The 25,869-nt window shown below is 41.8% G+C and overlaps 1 protein-coding gene across 1 annotated transcript in view; it reads left to right on the forward strand.

The window, feature by feature from the left end:
- Nucleotides 1-320: 320 nt before the first annotated feature.
- The window catches only part of hs3st3l (heparan sulfate (glucosamine) 3-O-sulfotransferase 3-like), a 61,855-nt gene continuing 36,306 nt past the window's right edge, over nucleotides 321-25,869 (forward strand). Inside the window, exon 1 of the mRNA XM_062056353.1 lies at nucleotides 321-975. Within this exon, the coding sequence (XP_061912337.1) occupies nucleotides 524-975 (452 nt within the window). The 5' untranslated portion in view covers nucleotides 321-523. The remainder of the gene's footprint in view (nucleotides 976-25,869) is intronic.

Consider the following 25,869-nt stretch of genomic DNA (forward strand, 5'->3'; position numbering starts at 1 on the left):
AATTTATTTTTAGACAATATGATTTGCCTGAGCGGCTAGGAGACACCGAGGGTAACAAGCGGTAGAAAATGGATTAGAAAAAAAAAAAAAAAAAAAAAAAATACATTAAAAAAATTTGAAATTAAATTAAAACTTTTTTTTTTTAACTTGGGACTTCCCGTGGGCCAGATTTTGGATGCTGGGGGGCCGGATCCGGCCTGCGGGCCGTAGTTTGGGGACCCCTGGGCTATACTCATTGATGCTTACTAAGCGTTGCAATGTGTGCGTGCGCGCGCGCGCGTGCGTAAGAGAGCGAGATAAGCCAGGGTGGAGAGTTGCGGAGTAATCCTTCCTACTGTGGGCACGGGGGGAAAAGCACATTAGCGCGATGATGTCCTGCAAGTCACGCAGAAACTACATCAAGTTTGAGACTTTCCACGGAGTTTGTTAGGTGAAGGAGGCGCATGACGGACGACGAGAGACTCCCGGCAGGAGTTTGTGGAAAGACGACATGTGCTAGGATGGCCTCTCGTCGCACTTGCACATGTGCGGGATGGCAGCGTTTCACCATCACCTCCACCATCTTCCACACCTGCGGAGGCTTTTCCACCGGCTCACCATCGCGTCCTCGCTGAGCATCGTGTGCTTCTCGCTGGTCTATCTGCTCACCGGGGGCCGCCAGTCCGCTCTGGTGGGGATCTCGGACGTCAAGCAGCCTCCTGCGGGCTTCTTCGCGCTGTACGAGAGGAACGGGAGCGGGGCTTCCAGGGAGGGCTCCGTCATCGGCGCCACCGGCCATGCCGGGCTGGAGGCGAACATGTCGGGGAAGGAATGGACCGCCAGCCGGAGGTTACCGCATGCTCTGATCATCGGGGTGAAGAAAGGAGGAACCAGAGCTTTGCTGGAGTTTCTGAGGCTGCATCCTGACATCCGAGCTCTTGGGTCCGAACCTCACTTCTTTGACCGGCATTACGCACGAGGACTGGACTGGTACCGGTATGTATTTATTTTAATTTGACTGATTTTAAAAACAATATATCTTTCGTCATGCATCTCCCTCAGCCTATGTTTAGGGTTTGACTGCACTTTGTGGGTCATTTCACCGTGGGCATTCTGCGGCCCGCGGGCCGCATCCGGCCCTTTGTGCGTCCCTGTCCGGCCCGCGTGAGGCCAATTATAAATTACAAAATAAATTTAAAAAAGTATCTATGTCGAGTGTGCAATACAACGGTACTGCTTTTGTTTTGAAAATCGTTATTTGTATTTATTCCGTATGGACGTATGCGTGTGCGTGATTGTGAGTGAATGTGAACAGCTGCAATCATTAATTACAAAATAAAGTTGAAAAAACATCTATGTCCTGCGCGCAATACAACTGTGCTGCTTTTATTTTGAAAAGTCTTATTTATGGGCGTGTGTCCGTGTGTAACCTGCGAGTGAAGGTGCACACGCAGCGACAAGTGATGCACGGTTTACACCCGAGACGCTAAAAAGAGAAAAGTTGATGAAGAATGGCGTGTTTCCAACAAGACATGGACTGCAAAGCAACGTTCCCTCGAAGGTGCGTGCCTGCGCAATTGTGCACTGCTCAAGCGTCTGCTGCGCGCAGCAAATATATGCCGCGCACCAAATCAAATTCCATCTGAATTCTAAACAAAATAAACATATTTATTCTATGTAATTTTGCAATGCAACTTTGAGTGACAGTGACAACAAGCGGCCCTAACGGTGTTCGTCAACACCGTTCGATTGAACACCGTTCAATTATTGTAACGTCTATCGAGATGCTTCGAGGACAGGAATTATATCGATCACTTTATTGAGCAAAACTGTTTATATTCGGACATAACCACACCAAAAACATGAGTAAAACAATTCTATTTAGAAAAACTAGTCATTTTCTGCCGTACAAACCAGGCCAAAACCAACTTGTCATCTGTCACCAACACGCATAGCACTAAACCACTGCTGCGTTTATGGCCACACAAAAAGTCGGACAACTCAAACACCACACAAAGTTACACGATGACTCCTCAGTCATACGTGTGCTTATTTTACTGTCATTTATTATTAATGTTAATTTATTTATATTAGTCATGGAATGCTGTTACACACACTATGTTGAAGTATTACTATTATTATTAATTATTATTATTATTATTATTATTATTATTTATCTTACGGTATATATCAAAAATAATATTGAGCAAAATGTAATTGAAATATTGTCGATGTGGCCCTCCAGCAGTGCTCATGCGGCCCCCGGTAAAAATTAATTGCCCACCCCTGAGTTAGTGTCATTTGCTTACCCCGCAAATAAAATGATTAAATGCATGATAAAAAAATATAACTGTAAGATACTTTATATTCGGCAAAGTGTCCTGCACATTGTACATTGATAAATACATTGATAAATACAACTTTTAGAACCTCAGGACCCAACTTTTCCACTACAGAGGGGCCCGGGACTCACTGAAACATTAAGTTAAAGTTAAAGTACCAATGATTGTCACACACACTAGGTGTGGTGAAATTTGTCCTATGCATTTGACCCATCCCCTTGATCACCCCCTGGGAGGTGAGGGGAGCAGTGAGCAGCAGCAGTGCCCGCGCCCGGGAAGCATTTTTGGTGATTTAAAGGCCTACTGAAATGAGATTTTCTTATTTAAACGGGGATAGCAGATCCATTCTATGTGTCATACTTGATCATTTCGCGATATTGCCATATTTTTGCTGAAAGGATTTAGTAGAGAACATCGACGAAAAAGTTCACAACTTTTGGTCGCTGATAAAAAAGCCTTGCCTGTACCGGAAGTAGCGTGACGTCACAGGTTGTGGAGCTCCTCACATCTGCACACTGTTTACAATCATGGCCACAAGCAGCGAGAGCGATTCGGACCGAGAAAGCGACGATTTCCCCATTAATTTGAGCGAGGATGAAAGATTTGTGGATGAGGAAGTGAGAGTGAAGGACTAGAGGGCAGTGGAAGCGATTCAGATAGGGAAGATGCTCTGACAGGCGGGTGGGAAATGATATTCCGCTGGGAATGACTAAAACAGTAAATAAACACAAGACATATATATACTCTATTAGCCACAACACAATCAGGCTTACAGTATATTTAATATGCCACAAATTAATCCCGCATAACAAACACCTCCCCCCTCCCGTCCATATAACCCACCAATACAAATCAAACACCTGCACAACACACTCAATCCCACAGCCCAAAGGACCGTTCACCTCCGCAAAGTTCATATAGCACATATACAGCATTTCCCCAAAGTTAGGTACGTGACATGCACATAGCGGCACGCACGTACGGGCAAGCGATCAAATGTTTGGAAGCCGCAGCTGCGTACTCACGGTACCGCGCATCCAACTCAAAGTCCTCCTGGTAAGAGTCTCTTTTGTCCCATCTCCACAAGCATGTGTATCCAACTCAAAGTCCTCCTGGTAAGAGTCTCTGTTCTCCCAGTTCTCCACAAGCCAATGGTAAAGCTTGACTGTCATCGTTCAGGAATGTAAACAATGAAACACCGGCTACGACGTAGCTGCTACGTGTTTGTGTTGCTGCAGCCGGTCGCTAATACACCACTTCCCACCTACAGCTTTCTTCTTTGCTGTCTTCATTGTTCATTAAACAAATTGCAAAAGATTCACCAACACAGATGTCCAGAATACTGTGGAATTTTGCGATGAAAACAGACGACTTAATAGCTGGCCACAATGGTGTCCCAAAATTTCCGCTACAATCCGTGACGTCACGCGCAAACGTCATCATACCGAGATGTTTTCAGCAGGATATTTCGCGGGAAATTTAAAATTGCACTTTACTAATCTAACCCGGCCGTATTGGCATGTGTTGCAATGTTAAGATTTCATCATTGATATATAAACTATCATACTGTGTGGTCGGTAGTAGTGGGTTTCAGTAGGCCTTTAACCCCCAATTCTAACCCTTGATGCTGAGTGCCAAGCAGGGAGGTAATGGGTCCCATTTCTATAGTCTTTGGTATGACTCGGCCGGGGTTTGAACTCACAACCTACCGATCTTAGAGCGGACACTCTAACCCAGGGGTAGGGAACCTATGGCTCTCAAGCCAGATGTGGCTCTTTTGATGACTGCATCTGGCTCTCAGATAAATCTTAGCTGACATTGCTTAACACGATAAGTAATGAATAATTCCGCTGGTAATCACAGTGTTAAAAAAAAACGTTCAAAATATAAAACATTCCTATGCATTTGGATCCATCCATCCGTTTTCAACTGCACCTGTTCAAGAAGTCGCATTAATGGTAACAGGTATTTTAATTGTTATTGGTTAGCTTCAGAATAACAATGTTATTAAAAAGAATAAGAGATGTAATATACTCTAAAAATGTTGGTCTTACTTAAAAAATGCAGTCATTTAGTTGTATTCAGTGTTAAAAAATATTATATGGCTCTCACGGAAATACATTTTAAAATGGTTTGGCTTTCATGGCTCTCTCAGCCAAAAAGGTTCCCGGCCCCTGCTCTAACCACTAGGCCACTGAGTGTGTTCTTACTCTTGATTTTCATGGTATTTAATACTTACCGTAATTTCCGGACTATAAGTCGCACCTGACTATAAGCCGCACCAGCTAAATTTAGGGGAAAATACAGATTGCTCCATATATAAGCCGCACCCAACTATAAGCCGCAGGGTTTTGATGTGTAATTACCGTAGTATATAGGGGTTCCTGCTACCACGGAGGGGATTGTCGGGACAGAGATGACTGTTTGGGAACGCAAAGCGTCCCATTTATTAACAATAAATCTTTCAATCATTCAATCAAACTTTCACATCTTTGACATGGCGAACAGCATTTGTGCAGAGTACAAATAATACAACGGTGCAAAGTAATACAAAGTGCTCGCCTGTACGTTATCAAAATAACCAGCCTACCGGTATATGAAAAGTCTGTTTTTAATCATTGTGTCATCGTCTTCCTCCTGCGTACTAAAACCACCGAAATCCTCTTCGTCGGTGTCGGAGAAGAACAGGCCGTAAATAAGCCGCACCCTTGTATAAGCCGCAGGGACCAGAACGAGGGGAAAAAGTAGCGGCTTATAGTCCGGAAATTACGGTATATCAAACCTCAGATGATATAAATAACTGATGAAAACTAAATTTACATAAATCAAACTAAACTGTCAACAAAATTAAAGTGCAAATGAAACTACGGTTTCACCACTTAATCAAATTTTTGGCGTTGAAGAAATGTCTCTTCTCTCTTCCCCCAAGTGGTGGAAAAGTGAATTACAACTGAGTACCACTGCGGTGGTAACCTGCTCAGTGACCTTGTGGTTAGAATCTCCGCCCTGAGATCGGTAGGTCGTGAGTTCAAACCCCGGCCGAGTCATACCAAAGACTATAAAAATGGGGCCTATTACCTCCCTGAGCTTGACACTCGGCATCAAGGGTGGGAATTGGGGGTTAAATAACCAAAAATTATTCCCAGGCACGGCCACTGCTGCTGCTCACTGCTCCCCTCACCTCCCAGGGGGTGATCAAGGGTGATGAGTCAAATGCAGAGAATAATTTCTCCACACCGTGTGTGTGGGACTATCAGTGGTACTTTACCTTAAACTTTTTTCATAGGGGTTAGTGCATGTGCCTCACAATACGAAGGTCCTGAGTTCGATCTCAGGGCTCCGAGTCTTTCTGTGTGGAGTTTGCATGTTCTCCCTGTGACCTGGGGATAGGTTGATTGGCAACACTAAATTGGCCCTAGTGTGTGAATGTGAGTGTGAATGTTGTCTGTCTATCTGCGTTGGCCCTGCGATGAGGTGGTGACTTGTCCAGGGTGTACCCCGCCTGTGCAGCTGAGATAGGCTCCAGCACTCCCCGCGACTCCAAAAAGGGACAAGCGGTAGAAAATGGATGGCTGGATGGATACCATTCGGACCACAGCCGAGAAACCGATTTCTGTTTTTGGCTGCCCTCTTTGGGGCGCTTACTTCCCAACAACGCTGATTTAATCTACCTCAAACACCAGGAACATAGCATTTGTTGACTGTTCCCGCTTCGTAAAGGTGCTGTTTGCAACATTCACACAGATGCCTAGAGGGCGCTATCTTTTCAATGTATTTTACACAGTATATCCCGCCCTCTTACAGCTTCTCGTACGTAATGACGTAATAGCGTACGTACGTAACACATGCACGTGCATTAGCTTTAGGTGGTGTTTGCTAAAAATAGCAATTTGGACAGCTAGTGTTAGCTGTCATTGAATGTATATTATAGTGACGTGCGGTGAGGTTCATGGCTGGTGAGGCACTGACTTCATCACAGTCAGATTTACAAACATATGACCCCTAAAGCGTATCTTATTCACCATTTGATTGGCAGCAGTTAACGGGTTATGTTTAAAAGCTCATACCAGCATTCTTCCCTGCTTGGCACTCAGCATCAAGGGTTGGAATTGGGCGTTAAATCACCAAAAATTATTCCCGGGCGCGGCGCCGCTGCTGCCCACTGCTCCCCTCACCTCCCAGGGGGTGATCAAGGGGATGGATCAAATGCAGAGGACAAATTTCATTACACCTAGTGTGTGTGTGAAAATCATTGGTACTTTAACTTAACTTTAACTTTACACATACAAACTGTAGCACACAAAAAAGCACATTTAATAAAAAAAAACGTTATTATGGTATTTCCTTTACTTATAAATGAAGTCTATGCGCCGCTGTTGTGCTGGATTAATGCACCCCCGCCGTAGAATGCACCCCCTGATGGGAGTGTTATATCAACTAAAGCCCTCACTTAAACTTTCCATGTACACGATTTAATCTGTTTAAAAAAGTTATTCAATAAGAAGCCAAAAAGTGCAAAAACAATAATGTTCGTTTTGGAAGAGTTGCGAATGAATGAAATATGAAATCCGTGTTGCAGTCTGCAGGTGTACCTAATGTTGTGGCCCTGCAGTCATTCACAACTCCTCCAACACGAACATTATTGTTTTTGCACTTTTTGGCTTCTTATTAAATGAATTTTTTAAATAGATTCAATCTTGCACGTGGAAAGTTTAAGTGTGGGCTTTAGTTGATATAACACTCCCGTCAGGGGGTGCATTCTACGGCGGGAGTGCATTCTCTAACACCAGGAGGCGGGATTACTGCGAGCCTCAGCCAGTGCGTCTTCGCAGCCGTTTTATGATTGCTCAGCACAAGAAATACTTACACACATACAGTTGTTGACAAAATACACTGTATATTATATACCTCAGCTAACTAAACTATGGAAATGTATAGTATAGTTCATATAGCAATACGGTCTCACTGCACAGCAGGCCAGCAGTTAGCCGAGTCCGCAATCCATGTTGAGGCTCAACGCAGTGACTGGCTGCTGATCACCGCACCGTCTCTTCTCAGTATTTGAACGGCAAATGTGAAAAATCAGCGATTTTGAATAAAAATAATCTAAAACTGGTGAAGTTAAATGGAAAATAACTTTATAGTATAATCACTGGATACATATAACAATTTAATCATTTTTTTTTCTTTTTAAATGTTTTTTCTTTCCATGATGGCACGTGAGGCCCCGCCTCACCTGCCTCCCCTGACTGCACGTCACTGGTATATTCTATCATAACAACATGACTGCAAATTGTTTGTTGCTTGTCTTGGACTGCTTTTGTATGTGTGCACACTTCCTGCGCGTACGTGTTAATGAAACCGGGTGAGTGACAGCCATGAACACCAATCATTTTATTCGGGCCGGTAAAAATTTCTATTACATAAACTTTGTAATTGTGAAAATTAAAGACAATTGTCAAAGAAAGGCGTTCTGTTTTACCACTAAAGGTAACATAAGGTGGTGTTGTAGTTATATTGTTTGCTTTGAAAAATGTTACTGTGAGGATGTTGCCAACAGCACTCCTAAATATAAACCTTACCATAAAATATAAGAATTTAAGTCCTTCAGAAATGTAACTTTTTTCAACATATTTGTGTTACTTCTTATCCCAACTACTTTAAGTGTATTTAGAAAAAAAGTAAAAATTCAGTAGTTTTTTCTAATGGGTTTTAATTAGGGATCTAACAATTGATCGATCGATCGATTTATATTCCTAAACTTTAGGTATATCGATCTGTGCTCGGCAAGTTTGCATTACGGGAGACAAGTATCGATCCAAGATTGTTTTAAAAAGGGATTGATCGATTTTATGTATATTAGACAAAGGAAAACATTGGATTTAAGAACAGCAAACATTATATGAAGTTTTGCACTTTCAAAATTAAGGACGTTAAACGGTAACCCCGAATTTCCACCGAATATAAAACGGCCGTGGACTGGCGTCATCGCGGAAGGGCGCCGCCCTCTGCTGTCCTGCAATTCTGTCTTGTAGCAAAATAGAGCGGCCTTTTACGATGTCTCGCAAATCCTTGAGTAACCATGTGATAAAGAGGTGGGGAGCAAACATTTTTTGACCCTGAAGAGAAGCAGACACAAATCAACTGGGTTCTGCCTCCCCTGAAGATCTTTCACTTTTTTGAACATTTGTATATTCAACAATGGGTATGTGTGATATTTACATGTATATGTGAAACTGTATTATAATCTCTGAGTTGTTTTCAAACATTAATGAACAATAATAACCACTTACCATCCAATTGTATTACTTGTGCAATTAAATGCCAGGCTTTTTCTTTTTTTATGTTGTCCAAAAGGATGCTGGGTGGTTCTGAGCCTCCAAAATTAACGCCTCCTCATCCATGTTGTTGTTGAAATCACCTGAAAAACTATCAACACTTGACTTCACGTTTGTCCCCTACCATTATGATGTTACAAGGTGTAAAATACACCCTGCCTTGAAGACGGGGTATTTTATTTTGAAAGTAAACCGGATACTTTATTTTGTGTTTGTGCATGACTTCCTGTCTTACACTAGCAGATTTTAGCTAAATTGAACAGGTTTGTTACTGCGTCTAGCAAAAATAGAAGCTCTGCGTATATTTAGCAACGGCATGTCGTTGACGTTTCGCAGGCGTTGGAAATTGACACATCGACTTGAATAAAAACAGAAAGAGTCTGCCGATCCGCGGCCGTTTCGGATTCTGAGGACATTCAGGGTAAGTCTGTTTTTGCCCATTTGTGGCGTCATCAAAACAAAAATGGCGGATAGCTACAGTGGTCGAGAAAGGTCATAACAAATGCAAATGCCACTAGACAATATCATAAATTAGAACACAAAAACTTTCAGTTACAGCACGATTACAAAAGCTACAACATAGACAAAGGACATAACACAATAATATAAAAACTTTAAGTCACAAAAGACCAACACAACGGAAGGGATAGCGGAGCAAATTACACCGATGCACCAACTTCTGCAACACAACAACATGAAGCAGACAAGGAAAAGTAATTTAATCAAAAACAAATAAATACAAGAGATGAATCAAGGAGGCTATGGAAATTAGGAAGTGAGGGGCCAACACCATCAACAAGGATGAGGAGACATACATGCTTCTGCACACCTGGGACGCAGTCCTTCATCGGCGATGCCAGAGCAGAGACCAGATACTGTATGTAATCTACTGTTGAAATGTTGGTTACTGTACTTTTTTTTGAAAATTGCTTGACTGTTGAAAATGTGAGCAGAAAACGATTCCTCTTGTTAATTAAACCTAAAGTGTTGGTTGCACTTTATTCAAATCTGATGTAAATGCGTTGGCCGTTAATTGTTGTTTACTTGCTTGAAATAAATAATTCCCTTACCAGTAATAACAGGAATATAGGAAACTTTACCTGGATACTGCAGGTAAAGTTTCCTATATTTTTTTCACAGTCACACTGCTTGATTTTTTTATTTTGCTAAAAAGTTACTGAATCGATTTCAACTCACTGAATTGTTTTGTATCGTATCGCTCTAAAAAAATAATATCATCCTTTAATCATATCGGCAACCACAAATTCTGAATCGACTTGAATGTTGTTAAAACTAATCGTTACACCCATAGTTTTTTATTCAGTCCTGTTACCCACTCTGCAAAGATATAACTATTCCACAAGTGACATGGTCCATACTTCATGTGTTTGCTCATTCCAAAAAAAAATCTTACTTCTGTGACTTTCAGTCCTGTTACTCAAATGAAGATAGCGATTTTAAGATTATTTTGAGAAAGTTACTCTCAAGGAGGCGCTTTTCGGCTGCTGGTGTGACCCCAGGATATAGAGAGGTCCAGATTAGATGGTCATTTAATTATGTACCAGGCAATAGAAATCAAATCAAATAATAATAAAATAACCAAAATAAATACAATAAAAACGACCTCAGATAAGCCGAAGAAGATGGATGGATGGAAAAACACACATGTGGTGCAAGAATTCAAGTACAAACAGAACACTGTGACATACACAAATAATGAAGTAGCTACAAGAGGCAGGCGACCTTTCCGGCCTCTTAATTTTTTTATCAGATACAGGTGAGGAGAATAACACATAGAAAAAAAACACATATAAGAGCGCTAGACATGAGTAAGCAACACTAAACAAAGGAAAAATACCAAAACTATTTTTTTTGTCCTGTCCAGCTACTCGGGCAAATCATATTGTTGATGTTGATGCCCAAAACAAACACAACAACAACAATAACAATAACAACCACAACAACAGAACAGCATCAGCAAGTATGATATGTACAAATTTGATACGAAAAGTGATAGCAAAGAAGTAGTTAGTTAAATAAATATTAATAACACAGAAATTATAATGAACATTATTGCACTACAAATGGCGCAATACAAATACCAATAGAAATAGCACTATTGATAAAGAATAATAACAATAATTACCTCTATTATCAACAATACAACTGTTTCAAATTCAACAATACATACACTGTATGTAATAATAACTTGAAATACAAAAGGAAGCAGAAAAATGGAGGGGAACAAAGAGAAAATTAACAGTATTAACCTTTTGGATTGTTATTGTAAAATCACAAAACAAATCAGCAAATGGCGCCTATTCGGTGGAATGGTTCATCTCAGTGTCTTTATGGAATGTAGAGAAAAAAAACACAAAAAATGAACAAAGTTACACAAGGAAAATAAAATGTTTAATGTGACCTTCCCTGAAACTATACTTTTTATTGTATACAAATTTACGCTTAGTTATAGTTATGACATGACCCAGTGACAGACACACAATACAGCAGGGTGCTTCATATGCACAAACTTAACATGTCGACTTTTCGAGCAGTGAAAAACAGGTCTAAAGTGTTTTCAATGGTTATTATTGCTTTTTTTTTTTTACTCCAAATGGGTTATTTGGATGATTTTTCCTCCAAAATCATAAGGGATGACAAAACAATATATGCACGAGGAAGTTTCACTTTTTAAATGATAAACTGTCACCATAGGTTGTTCTTGTGGTTTACAACATCACATTCTACAACACCAATTAGCAGCCTCCAGCTTTCCGCTCTTGGTGTTTTTGCGTACCAAAACATATCCCTACTATTATTCCGTAGAGGTTTAGGTGACAGTCAAAGATACTGTGCCATCTGGCTACACCACTCCGTGCGTGTTGTGTGCAGAGGTCTGCGTAAGCCAGGGTGAGAGCAAGGCCTGCAGGATGAGTTCTCGCAGAGCTGCAGAGTAATCATCTCTGCAGCCTGAGCCAGATGTTACTTTTGTCATGTGGCCTGTTGTTCTCAGCGTGTTTTAACATTTCCGATACTCAGAACTCACGCACCCAGAAACAAGAGTGTAAGGGCAACCTCTCAATCATCATAACAGGCTTATTATCAGTGACAATTTTGTGCAGACAATTAGTAGCAGAACCGTTTGTGCTTCTGCTCCTGTAAAAATGTGCAAAGCGTGCCCTTAAAGCCCCCAAAATATGATCCCAATATGGCAGATTAAAACTGGGCCCAAATCTGGACTGTGTCATGCAATGCTAACCAGCTTACACTACAGTATATTACTGAGGCTCAATATTGGCTTTGGCTCAATGCTGGAAGCGTCTTTTGCAAGTCAGCGTCACCACAAATCTGACACACACACAAAGTGTTTCCCCAAACATTAGCTTTGGGGTAGCCGGTGGGGGGTGGAGAAGGGCGTGGCTTGTATCGATATCGACACAAAACACACGCACATAATCTTAGTTTAGTGTAGCTAACTGAAATGCAATCGTTTATCTATGCAATGGGCGAAGGTCAATGGAAAGACTGCAGAATAATGTGTTTGTAAGGAGTAACATCACCCCTCAGTTGAGTAAGGTGGTGGTCACATGGACAGCAGCTGAAATATTATTCTGGGGGTTGGCCATCATGTTTGTTTGTCGCATCACACAACTGTCTGTCCATTTACAAACACCAGGAGTGTGCAACCTTTTAAGGGGAATTGCACTTTTTTTTTGCCTATCATTCACAATTCCTATGTAGGAGAGCACATATGTTTTCCTTTTTTAATGTATTCTAAATAGTAAATAAATTAAATCAAAAGACAGCTTACAATGGAGTCTATGGTTGTCATTCTATTAAATGGTAAATGGTAAATGGGTTATACTTGTATAGCGCTTTTCTACCTTCAAGGTACTCAAAGCGCTTTGACACTATTTCTACATTCACCCATTCACACACACATTCACACACTGATGGCGTGAGCTGCCATGCAAGGCGCTAACCACGACCCATCAGGAGCAAGGGTGACGTGTCTTACTCAAGGACACAACGGACATGACTAGGTTGGTAGAAGCTGGGGATCGAACCAGGGACCCTCAGGTTGCTGACATGGCCGCTCTCCCAACAGCGCCATGCCATCCATCCCCTATTCAGCCTATAAAACCCTTAAAAAAAACATCCAAACACCTCCATTAAGGTTTTATATACATGATGTAAGTATATATGTAATGTAGTAACAGGCACATTTATAATAACATTTCATATTTACGTATTTTGCATACGCAGCGTGTTAATTTAACTGATTAATACTCACTGCAGACTTTATGAGAGCCAAGAAACATAATAAAACACCACTTAATGTACAATGTCTGCTGTCATGCCGACTGATAGAATCTTGTTATATTCTTGTTTAGATGAAGATAATACTCACGAAGAAAAGGTGGGTGGAACCAAGCGTCTTGTCTTGTCGTTCTCCCCATTACCATCACATTATTACAGGTGAGATGCATGATTTATGATCTACAATAAACTTCCACAAGCAAGGAAGTGAGGAAGCAGCTTACCAGTCAATAATGTAAACATTGGCACATAAGCTTGGGATCACGTTGCCGCTAAACATACTTTGTCTGTGTTAGCGCTTATAATAAAAATATCACTAATACTTGGTTAATATAGTCATGAAATGTGAATGGAGTATTGTTGGCGCTCTTTATATGATTTTTTATTGGGTTTTATGGGCGGAATAGAGGACCCCACTTTTGGCTCTGTTGTAAGTGGACTTTTATTTGCGTTTATTTACGAGTTAGAATGCATTAAAAAAAATACATCCGTGATCATGTCTTACATAATGATTGTAAACGATAGGCAAAATTCCCCCAAAAATTGCAGCTCCCCTTTAAGTCTGGACAAATGATCTAGAATGCACATATTACACAGTAAAAAAAAGAATATATTTTTAAATGTATGATATAGATAAATAATACATCATTTTTAAATCTACTTTAATTAGATATATTTTTATACTTTATTTATACAATGTATTATTTATATTTATTTCTGTAATTCAATTTAAAATGTAAAACTCTTACAGTCAATGCTATAGATACAGTACACACAGTGAAATACAGTGTAGCCGGAAAGTTTCCACAGCGCTTCACTTTTTACACATTTTACAATACTTGAATCCAGATGGTTATCCACATCAGCCGCAAAATCGAATCGCTTGTTCCTTATCTCATTTCTGATATATCCTGAAGGTTTTATCAAAATCTTCATATAACCTTTTGAGCTACCGTATCTATACAGTAAACAGAGAACATTCCAGTTTCGATGGATTACACAGAGGTTTAAACTAAGAAACAGGGAGCTGCAAAAGACCAGGTGATGCGAATGTGACACCAGACTGTCACGTCTTCCTGCAGGCCAGATGGGGCGCACGGCATGTCGAGCCACTTGACATCACTGTCAGCGCTGTCAATTGACCTCTGACCTGAGGTCACTTTGCGCTGGGAGTTAATGATGTGTCCACACAGCTTCAAAAGAAACGGAAGACACAGTGAAACACAATTAAACAAATACATAAATAAAAAGCCTGTTTGAATCTGAGGTCTATAGTTGTCATCTTACAATTGGAAAATTGCTGGTGAGATTCCTTGCATAGTGCGTCCACATATTTTGCCTGGTCGCAAGGCTAGCAAGGGTTAGGTACAGTGTTAGGAAGCTGATTGTGTGAGTGACCTGGTTGGTAATTTAATTGTTCAGTTGTGACAAGGCTAAATTCATTGGCGGCATGAAGCCCGTAAATAAACAGCATTGTATAAAGTGCAAGGTTCAAAACCTGGGAAAAAACGTACCGACTTGTAGTCCGGAATTTACAGTACGTAACATGCAATTCACCACACTCTATTCACGATGCTTGAGTCAAGTGGAACTGATAGCTGGAGTAGAGGCAGTACTCATGAGGATTTTAGTTTTTCGTGGAGAGCAACATCCGGGGAAAAAACACAACCCGGAAGACGCTGGGAAAAAAATGTTTTCCCCGGCAAAAACGGCAAACTCGACAGGTATACTCGATGTGCGGCGTGTCTAATTCCCGGTTAGTCCCACCAGTGCCCACAGTGGCCTTTAAGTAAGTAAGTAAGTAAGTAAGTCAGTAAATTTTATTTATAAAGCGCTTTTCACAGATAAAATCACAAAGGGCTGTACAAAACATAGGTGAAGTAAAACAACAATTCAATTTAAAACAACAGGGGCAACATCATAAAAAGGATACAAAGTGGATTCAAAATGATAGTTAGAAGGTGCATTAACTAAAAGCGTTACTAAAAAGAGAAGTTTTCAAATGTTTCTTAAAAGCTTCAACACAGTCAAGATCACGAAGGGACTGTTGCAAATTGTACCAGAGTGGGAGCTATATCCTGGAATGCCAGGTCTCCACGGGTTTTAAAACAAGTTTTTGGGGTCTTTAGAAGACCGTGGCCTGAAGACCGGAGGCTGCACCCTGAAGAGTAGGGGCATAGCAAGTCAGTGATGTACTGAGGGGCCCCACCAGGCAACGCACGGAATGTCAGGACTAAAATTCTTAAACTCAATGCGGAATTTAACTGGAAGCCAATGAAGACTGGATAAAACGGGGGTGATATATGGGCTGTTGGTCAAAAGTCTGGCAGCCGCATTTTGTACAGTCTGAAGTCTCTTTAGCGTTAACTTGTTGAAAAGAGTGAAAAGAGAATTGCAATAGTCAATGCGAAACAAAATGAACACGTGAATGATCATTTTGAGATCCAATTTTGACAACAAATTTCTCACTTTCAAAATATTTGTGAGATGATAAAAACTGTTTTTGGTCAGTTGACGACAGTTTGTCACTTTCGAAATATTTCTGAGATGATAAAAACAGTTTTTGGTCAGTTGACGACAGTGACCCTCCAAAGACATGGACTGGTCAAACACAACCCCAAGGTTTCTAAGGTTGCTTTTAACAGATGCACTCAGAGCACCAAGGGAGTTCTTGATCAGGCGGATCTTTTTATCGGGGGCAATTATCAGAGTTTCCGTTTTGTTTGAATTTATCTGGAGGAAATTTGAGGACAACCCGACCGTAGTGTGATACAAGTGTCTGACGTCAATGTGTTGCGACGAGCCTTGCGTACCTCGTTTAGGAACATCCTCCCAACACAGCAGCTGCACGCAGGCAGCCTCAGGTAATCAACTCACCTTCCTCCCACGGAGAAAGGGGCGGGGTTTAATGTTCAACGATTCAACTGTGAGGTTAATAGCCGAATCAGACTCCTCTGAATCGAATCGTTGACTATTCTAAGACACCCCTACTGCTTTCTATACAAGTTAATTATTTTTCTGAAGTCTGAACAGTAGAACTTCATTAGAGAAAATACAGTTTAACAGTAAATAATTGGAAACCACTACCATAAAGGATATTTTTTTCCCATGTTGCTTTCTCCCTAAGCATTTGGACTGATATGGCAACATCCGGTCCCAACCGAATTGGCCACAGAATTAAGGAACACCATCACATGCTACGTCAAAGATTCTTGGTCCTTGAAGTTTGCAGTGCCAAGTACATCATAGTGACCCTTTACTCTAACCCTAACATTAACCAAAATAAGTACGAGGACACTTTTCAGAACTATTTAAGTATGCATGTTCATAGCTAAAATTTTAACATTTTATCACTGATTTAATAATGCTCAGAACCAACCATGGTGAGGTAAATGGATGGTGAGGTACGTTGTATCTTCATGGCAACTCCTTGACCCCAATAAGCATTTAGCTTCAGAGGGGCAATTGAGATCACAGCCCCAGACAAAGATGCTCTAATGGTCTTTAAGGGGAGATTGGATCAGGAAAAGCACTGGAAGTTTCCTGCGGACCGCGATGTTTGGGATCGATACATATATCTACTCGCACTGACCTTGGGTTGACTCCACCATGAGAGCGCTTTGCATTGGTCAGCTCAGCTTCTGTTACAATTAGCAGGAAGCTTTATCCTGCTGCAGGATAATCTCAAACACAAGGGGTCATGTTACACGCTTGCAGTTCTTACTCCTCCTCCGGAGCTCTAAAGGCACCCATTAAAATAGCTGAAAATTCACATTTGACTCCTGATGCGTTGTTGCTGATGGATGCCAGCAGAAGTGAATGGAGTAAGAGATACATTACAAGGAGGAGAGAAAAAGCTCAGTCGGACTGGAGGTTAAAGGGTGACTACTGTTACAGCTACCTCGCACATCTGCGCTGACCTCTGCCTCAACCCTGGGGAATGTCATAATATCTGGGATTGTGTGTGTGTGTGTGTGCGTGTGTGTGCGTGTGTGTGTGTGTGTGTGTGTGCGTGTGTGTGTGTGTGTGTGTGTGTGCGTGGCTAGGCTGACTTCTTCAGATTCTGTCACCGACTGGAGACAGTCGTGTCCTTCAGACAGCGGGGCTTCTTCTATTTGGTTCTTTAGGTACACTCAAATGTATCAATGTTTAGTGTTTCCCCCAGAAAATGTGTTAGTTAAGGTGGTGGGAGAGGGCGTCGCCCGGGATAAGCGGCAGGACGGGGAATGGGGTGGGTGGGTGGAAGGAACAGTGTAACTCGGCCTGTCGCCATCACGTCTCCACCTCATCGCTGCCACCACAGCCTGGGGGGGGCAATAGACTACATTGAAGACATTGTTTATTAAAAAATAACCAAATAACAATATCTTATAATAAATTTAAATATTAGAGAAATAAAGAAGCCTACAATTTTTGGTTGTGTTTTCCGCTCCATTTGCAGAATGGCGATATACGATATACAGTATATCTCGATATTTTTTCCGTAAAGTATAAACAAAACACAAAGCAGTCCTAGTTACCTGAAATACTAAGTATGTCATTACCAGTGTTGGGACTAACGCGTTACTAAGTAACGCGTTACTGTAACGCCGTTAGTTTCTGCGGTAACTAGTAATCTAACGCGTTATTTTTTATATGCAGTAACTCAGTTACCGTTACTGCATGATGCGTTACTGCGTTATTTTACGTTATTTTTATGTAGTATCGGCTAGAAACAGAAGATCTGAGTGTGTTTTATTGGAGCGCTCCGGTGGAAAATAAGAGGCGTGCTTTCTGTGGGTGGGGGAAAGCACGCCTCCCCACAGGGGAGACGTTCCTCCAGAGCCGTACTTCGGGGCTAACAACCTTCACTTTACCCGGAAGAGGGTCTTTACAGCTGAGGGTGAATGACGAGACCGGCGGTTTGTTGCAACTTTGTGACTTTATTGGACGCAGCCATCCACCAAGCTAGAACACCTGCACGCACTCACTGTCGCCGCTCCCTCACCTCTCTCGCCCACTCACTCACTGACGTCACTCACCTCACATGTTGTCATATCTTAAAGGGCCACACACACACACACATACGCTACTCTCATAACAACTAACAAGACATCATGGTGAAGCCAGAAGTCAAGTTTTTTTTAACATGGAGACATTCTCAATACTTTTCTTTTGTCGAGCACAAAGAAAATAACATTTTAGTTAAATGTAAGTTGTGTCTTGGATCAAAGATCCTATCTACTTAGAGTTAAAGTTAAAGTGCCATTATGTTGCAGCTATTTAAAATAGTTTTGTCAATTTTTTCTGGCCTGAAATAAATTGGCCCTTTGAAACATATCTTTGTCTTTGTGTGTTGTATGTAGACCACATTGTTTGTGTGTTGTATGTAGACCACATTGTTTGTGTGTTGTATGTAGACCACATTGCTTTCTGAGTTCAGTGATGCAAATGCATGTCAAGTTGATCAACAGATTGTATTATTCTCCAGTGCAATAACAGTACTGAAATGAAGGCTAAAAGGGCATTAATGGGAGCCTTAAAAAAAGGGGAAAAAAAGAAGTAACTGAATAGTTACTTTTCACAGTAACGCATTACTTTTTGGTGTAAGTAACTGAGTTAGTAACTGAGTTACTTTTGAAATAAAGTAACTAGTAATTGTAACTAGTTACTGGTTTTCAGTAACTAACCCAACACTGGTCATTACTAGTAAGTCAATATTTTGACTTAGTCATTTGATGTTAGTTTGTCTACATTGTCAGACGATCGCTTCTCTGATGTCTCCATCATGTCCAGGAGTCTCTTCTTTATCTGGACGTCTTCTTCTACTGCATTCAGCAACTTTGTCTCGATTGGAAGTTTTCGTTTTAGTCTGTCGTGCTTGTGGCTGTTGAGTTTTGCCTAGTGAAAAAAAAAACATTTTTATAAGGATTTTTACAAAATTACATTCAATAATCATGAATACATTATTTGGGATAAACCCAATTTAGCACAGGTGTAAGATAGTGACATGTTATTTACAACATGTCAAATGGCCCTCAACAACGTCGGGAAACAATGTATGTCAATAGAACACTTTGAGGTATTTTAATTTTGACAGAAAAAAACCCATTTAATGCAACTGCAGTTTTACTTAACTCAATATTATTTATTACAAGAAACTACATTTTTAATACAATCCTATTTAAATACATTTAAAACAGCTGAACTTTAATATATGCTTGCCATCTTGACTTCTGATTCCAAAACAAGTATTTTTGTCACACTGTTGTCAAACAATGATAATATTAAAACAAATGGGCAAAATATGATTCCACATTGTTGAAAGTGGTCATCTGAGAGCATTTGTAATTGCAGTGCAGTTCATATAAAAATGTTTTGATGCCCCAGATATACAACATCTATCTGCCTTTTAACAATATTACTTCCTAGCAATGAAGTTAGCGCCCACATACCTGAATTAGAGCTCTTCTCTCTTTCACCACAGAACATTGTGGATTGCTCCCATTGGAATCTTGCTGCTCTCGTACATCATTTGGCATATCTTTGTCTGAGACCAGGCTGTCAAGGGTGAATGGAGAATCCGAACTCCTGTGAGAGCTTGTGTCAATATCTGATGTTTCTATTCCAAATTGAATGAATGTAGTTGATGGAGAACCGCCCGAGATCTGCTCGCACAGTTCGAAGTACAGCAAAACAACTCTACCGTAACCACTTCTTCCACCTGTACTTTCCACGAATCACTTTCAGTTTAGTGCTGATAGTTCTTTTTGTGATGTCCTCTTTCTGATGAGGAAATTCCTCAGATGTACCTCCAAGTCCGTACCGCTCCAAAATAGGGTAAGAATGTCACCAGACTTGGACTGGCAAGTTTCCCAGTCAACACTTTGTTGAATTTTGTTAACTTTAAACTCCAAAGCGATGCTTAAAAGTAGCTCTACTTCTCTGTCAGTCCACATATATAATTCTTTCTTGCCGTGACCCGCCATTTTTGCTATATACCACCTTCGGAAAAGACGTTTTGGATGTTTCTGATTGGCTAAAATGGTCTTAAGTCCTAGGCTACATCGCCCCCGGTATTTTGGCATGCGTATGACACTCAGTGTATGCGTTTGCTTGGGGACAGAGATAGTTTTTTAAATGCGCTGGTGTGGCTGGAGATCTTGTTAAGACGTCAGTTTATGCGGTGGCTCTTTGTTGTTAAAGCGGCCGCCTTAACAACAAAATGCTGCGGGAAACCCTGATGTTATTGACCCTATTGTGCTCGCATTTATCGCAACATGGTGTCTCATTGTCAACCAAAGATGCAAAAAAAAGAGAGAGTGAATGAAAGAACACAACTACTGTATGACAAAAAAAAGGACTAGACCACCACAAAATGGTTTGTTTCATTGAGCTGTTTCATAGCAGTCGTTCCGACATTAAAAACAGTAAATATGCCTAAAGTGGTAGTGCATAGGCCAAGAAAGAGCCCACCAAATGTTCGTGAGGTACGTGTAAAGGTACAGGTACAAATGTATTTGCACTTACGATAGCATCAATCAGTCCCTCCAGAAATTTGCAACTTTGCGATTGTGAATTTATTGGACATAAACGAAAGGTTATGATCGACTTTCAGTCATAAAACATGCACAAATGTCCACGAGAATGTCTTCAACTTGTGGACAACAGACAATAAGACATAATAAAAACAACAACAATAAGACAGCCTTTAGTGCTGTTTGTGTTATGTATCAGAGAAGGGAAGGAGGCGACAACCAGGGCAGGACTGCGGTTTACAAGGTTTATTTGAAACCTTTGATGAATATGTGGCGTGTGTATGCTACTCAAAGTGAGTGAGTGTTGACTATGTGTAAAATTAATAATGTAAATGTTACCAAGGGTTGTTGTCTGTAAATGTTGGTTGTATCTTTCGTCGTTATCCAAGGGGGCAAGGCGAAGAGGCAGTTCGTGGGCAGGCAAGTGGTCGTGGGCAAGAGCAGGGCAGCGTGGACTGGGTCCGAGCTGGGAGGTCATGGATCGAGGAGGGCAGTCAGGAAACCGGATGGGTGTCGAGTGACAAGGCACGATCACGGAAGACAGGGGAGTCACTGTGGAAATACAAAAGGGCATGAACCAGGGGGAAACACGGAGAGAGAGCAAAACAAGGACGAGGAAATAACTGGGAAAGGAATGCCAGACGTGATGCTTACTGGAAGGTTAGCGACGTTCTTGCAAAGGTTCCTCGGGTCCGCTGGTCTTTATGTCGCTCCCCCTCGTCAAGTCTAGGTGCGCTGATCAGTGATTGCTTGCAGGCTTGTTGCTGTGTGGGCGTGTTGTGCTCAGTGTGAGCAGAGGCGTGTCTGAGCGTGCTGCCAGCAGAGGGGTTAGCAGAGTTGCCTGCAGCTCCAGGTGCAGAGGAAACGTGGGTTCGACTCCGCGTCATGACAGTTTGTTTTACAAAAAAATGCATGAATGTAGTGTGAATTGATCACATGTGCAAACAATAAAATGCCAGCAGATGGATCACACTGTTGGTTAAGATATGTATTCCATTCATCCATTTATACCACTTCTCCCTCTCAAGGTCATGGGGGCCGGGTATGGCGTCACATTAGTACTGTTGCGTTGACCAGCATTCCTCCAATGGGGAATTCAAATTGCTAGTCTCTCCCAGATTCTTTTTATGGCAATACGCTGATGTTTATATTCAATCTCCAGGCAATAGTTGGTATTTTGTAGTTTATTCTCAAAGCTTAGAGGACAAACCTGAGACCAACCCAGCACCCAAGCGTTCCCTAGCCCGGTCCAGATCGGTCTAGCTCGGTCTAGCTCAAACTCCCGCAAGTCCCGTGATCCTCCGTCTGTCCCTCGCCCCCACTCTTTGTTTAGACTACTCCGAGTTATCTCTACTCTGACACATTCCAATCTAGAAGGCCAACACCTTACTATGAGACTCAAAAGAAGGAAGAATACTAGCTATTCTTTATATGACTATAGGAGTTTAGAAAGAAGTAACACTTAAATATGGATATGCTTCCAACAAGTCCCCCTTTAAGATCTTCTAATAAGATCTTTATTACTTGTACAAAACTTATAAAGCACGCCCCACATTAAAGTAGGTGCTGTTTTTTTTCTTTAAGCAAGCTAGCAATAAAACAACAGCTTATTTACATGGGAGATCGATGGAAGGAGTCCACGTCAATGTCGTCATGGTCAGGGAAGTAAACCAACAATTCTCGAAAGTCTTAAAGTTACCACTTTGGTAGACCCCCTTTAGTGACACTTAGCCCAAGGGGCGATAAAGCAACCGCATGAGGCTATGATGGCCAAAAAAGCTCCGAATGGAGACCAAGACAGACTTAATTAGGTCAGTCCACCTGTCTAATGTGTCCCTAGACAGGGCCTGGAGGCCCTTTAAGGCCCTCTGAACTGAGCCATCGGGGGCAGTGTTGTTAGGAATGAAGGTACAGCATTGGTCACCAAACATTGCACACACTCCTTCTTCCTTGGCTAGGATGCGGTCAAGGGCTATGCGGATCTGAACGGCCCTGAGGGAGGTCGGGGCAAGTTGTTCAGCAAGTCCCTCAACGGCGTCACGAGTCAGGTTGGTTAGTCTCAACGGCGGCGGGGAGTTAGAGAGGCCGCTGAAAGAGGAGTTCCAAGGGGTGTTAATTTGGTGTGTGGGGTCACCAGTCCAACCATAGCACAAAGCCCAACGGCTGACGTCGGGATTCTAATGTACAATCTGTGCTTCCCACAACACCAGAATAAGTCAGCTCGTGCCTAAGGGCCTATCCTAGAGCCATCTATCAGTGTGGTGCACCAGTAACGGTTGATGTCACCCAATTTGTTGGGGGACGGAGAGGGTCCTGTAATTTGAAAACGCGTGTAATTCAGCTTTTGGGCCACAAAGGGAAGAAGTCGGGTGGCATTGTCAACAGAAGGGTATACATGTCAGTCAACTTAAAAGGGGCGGGGTAAGTGTGGGAAAAGGGACGTCCAGCGGAATAAGCAACACAGTCACCCGGGTTTTGGCATCCACCTGAGCCACAGGTTGTCTGCACCCGCTCCTAAGGTCAAAGGTCAAAGTTACCAGGCCTTCGGTGGTGATGTCATTAGCACGCACGGATGTGAGCCTTTGAAACACCACCGAGGTGGGGTGGTACTTTAGGTGCTACAAAGGGTGTAGAGGTAGTTAACTCCCTCTCAAGGACATTAATTTTAATAATTCCTTTAGCGTCTGTATCAGTCAGGTCAAGCCCCAAAACAACATAAAAGGGACGATGGGCACAACTTACCAGAGTATGTTGTCTGCATCCGACACCAATGGTTCAGGGTTGAGTCGTAACAAATATAGAGTTTATTTCCACGGTAATAGTTATTGTGTCCCCCGTAATTAATCACACTGCACAGGTCAAAAATAAGTCTTGCTATCCCCTTTGACCCAGTCTATTTAAAGTCCGCTGTATGTTCTTAGACACTTGTCAGTCACTGTCGTCAGGAAGGATGAACTGAGACACAAAGACAGTAGAACACGCCCAAGCACCAGTCCGTCAGGGAACACTAGTCGGGTGTAACATCCTGCCTTTCGTCTATCAATATCAGAGTAATTAAGGTAACAAAACGGGGATAAACATCAAACTTTTCACTTAATGTAACGACACAGATAGTTATGCTGCAAACAAGCAAGAAAAACTAAGAAACATTTAGCATACTGGATTGGTCTCACACAAGGATATACAATATAGAAGTTGAAAAGAATAATGTAGGTAGAAAATCTCTCTCGTCTCCTGGGCTGAGGGGCAGATGTTGTGGCGATGTCAGCAATGACATCTCCTGGTGATCTGTCAGGTTCTTCAGCTGTAGTGCAGAGGGAGAGGTGGTACCAGGTGTCCCCTCCACCAGCCAGTCGAAGGGCGTGGGACATCCGTTCCACGACCTTGAAGGGACCAGTCCACCTGAGCTCCGTCCACTTGCGTTTGATGACCTTGATCTTGACCCTCTCAGCGGGCGGAAGGGAATCTGTACAGAAGAACTGGCACACAAATTCATCAATTTTTTGTGTAAAATACCATTTTGGTTTTACGCTGAGTCCTCCTTCCATGGGGGGGCTGCTGGTCCTGTGAATGGCTGACCTGTATGCAGCTCATAGGGTGAAAAACTCAAAGGGCGGTAAAACCGTTTTATTCACGGACCTTCGAATGATCATTAACGCTAATTGCAACATGTCAATCCAATTAAATTTGGTCTGTGCACAGATTTTTGCCAATTAGTTTTTGATGTTCTGGTCCATCCTTTCAACCTTGCCTTGGGACTCAGGATGGTACCCCAAACCTGTGTTCTAGTCCGAAAGCCTTTTCGACCAAGGCTAAGTGAGTATTTTTTTAAATGGTTGCCGTTGTCTGACCTAATCTTTTTGGGGAAACCATGTCGGGGTACTAGGTCATTCACAAGTCATTTAATTACTGATATTGCATCCTCTTTTGAGGTTGTTGTTGCTTCCAGCCAACCACTGTGATTGTCAACACGAGTCAGTACGTACCTTTTCCCTTGTACCGTATTGATCATATCAGTGAAATCAAAGACTATACATGGTTCACCCTCACCTCCTCCATATTCTAAATTTGATCTACTAAACTACTATCGATGTGTAAAATCGTTATTTTCAAATTAAAATTAGTTATAACTTCTTACCCACGGTAAAAACGTTAAAACTATGGAATGTGTCAGAGTCGGATGATTGTCGATTTAGTTCCAAGGAGTCTGTATCCACCCTCACTCACCCCCTTCTGTTTCTGAAAAAAAGGACTGTGTTAGTCATACTATCACTTTCAGAAACATCTAAGAAAAAGGTCAGCTAATAGTCAAGTAGCGGAGGACAGGTCATGTTTGAGGTCAATGAAAGTCTCTTTAGCCTCTATGGTCCACTGGGGGGTGGTGTTAGGGTAGGGGACCCCTTAGCGATATCACAAATAACTCAAACTCAACTAAACCCTATCTTTTATGTAATTTATTCAATATGGTGAAAGTAACAAAATATGCTTATATTTATATTGTCACCAATAGTAGAAAAATACTACCCTTATGACGGATGCTTTAGCAATAGTATTTTGAATTTTTACCACACCTGGTAGCCCCAATAATTCATTAAGTCAAGCTCATGTTGTAGAAAGTTGAATGATGCTGACACGTTTGTTACTGAATACTTTCTATCAGACTTCTGCCATGGCAACTTTGTGTATGTAATGAGCAACTATAATTATTTGATATGCTTAAATGTGTAATGTGTCGTTTTAGCTCAGCTGTTGTGTAGCTGCTAGCTCCTCGTAGCCTACAGGTGTCTAAAGTGCAGCCCATAGTAATGTGTTTAACATCACTATGGGCTAAACCTAAACAATTGAAAATGTGGTATTTGGGTGTCGGTGTAATGTTTGGCAGCTACGCCGTGTCTTATCATTGGACCTAAGTTCTTTGGTTTTGTAGGCGAGACAGAGAGCAAGGGAACAATGTGGGACACTATTGTGTCCATCTTATACCATGCTAGCTGTTGCAAAGATAGGTCAACATGAGCAGCCACACCTTGAGTTCCAACATATATAAATAATCATAACATATGGCGAGTCGGGTGGCAGAACACACGGAAGCATCTCAGTCAGTCAGGGTTTTCACCGTTAGAGCAGTTGGATGTCAGCCATTCCTGTTGTTTCAGGCTGTGGTATGAGCTCATGGAGTAGTCTTGGTAGTGGTGTCGCAGCTGGGTGGTTCAGCCGTCAGGTAACACCAGGAATGTTCCTTCTTTGCGATTTGAATGTCAGGGTACAGTCTGTAAAGGAGGTCCAGCAATCTGAACCGGAAGTGGTTTGGTGACAGGTAACCTTCTTGTGACCCCAGCGAAGCCTTCGACCTTTAAAGAGGAAGCACACAGTTTT

This window comes from Entelurus aequoreus, linkage group LG08 (assembly GCF_033978785.1).
Source record: "Entelurus aequoreus isolate RoL-2023_Sb linkage group LG08, RoL_Eaeq_v1.1, whole genome shotgun sequence".
Lineage (NCBI taxonomy): Eukaryota > Metazoa > Chordata > Actinopteri > Syngnathiformes > Syngnathidae > Entelurus > Entelurus aequoreus.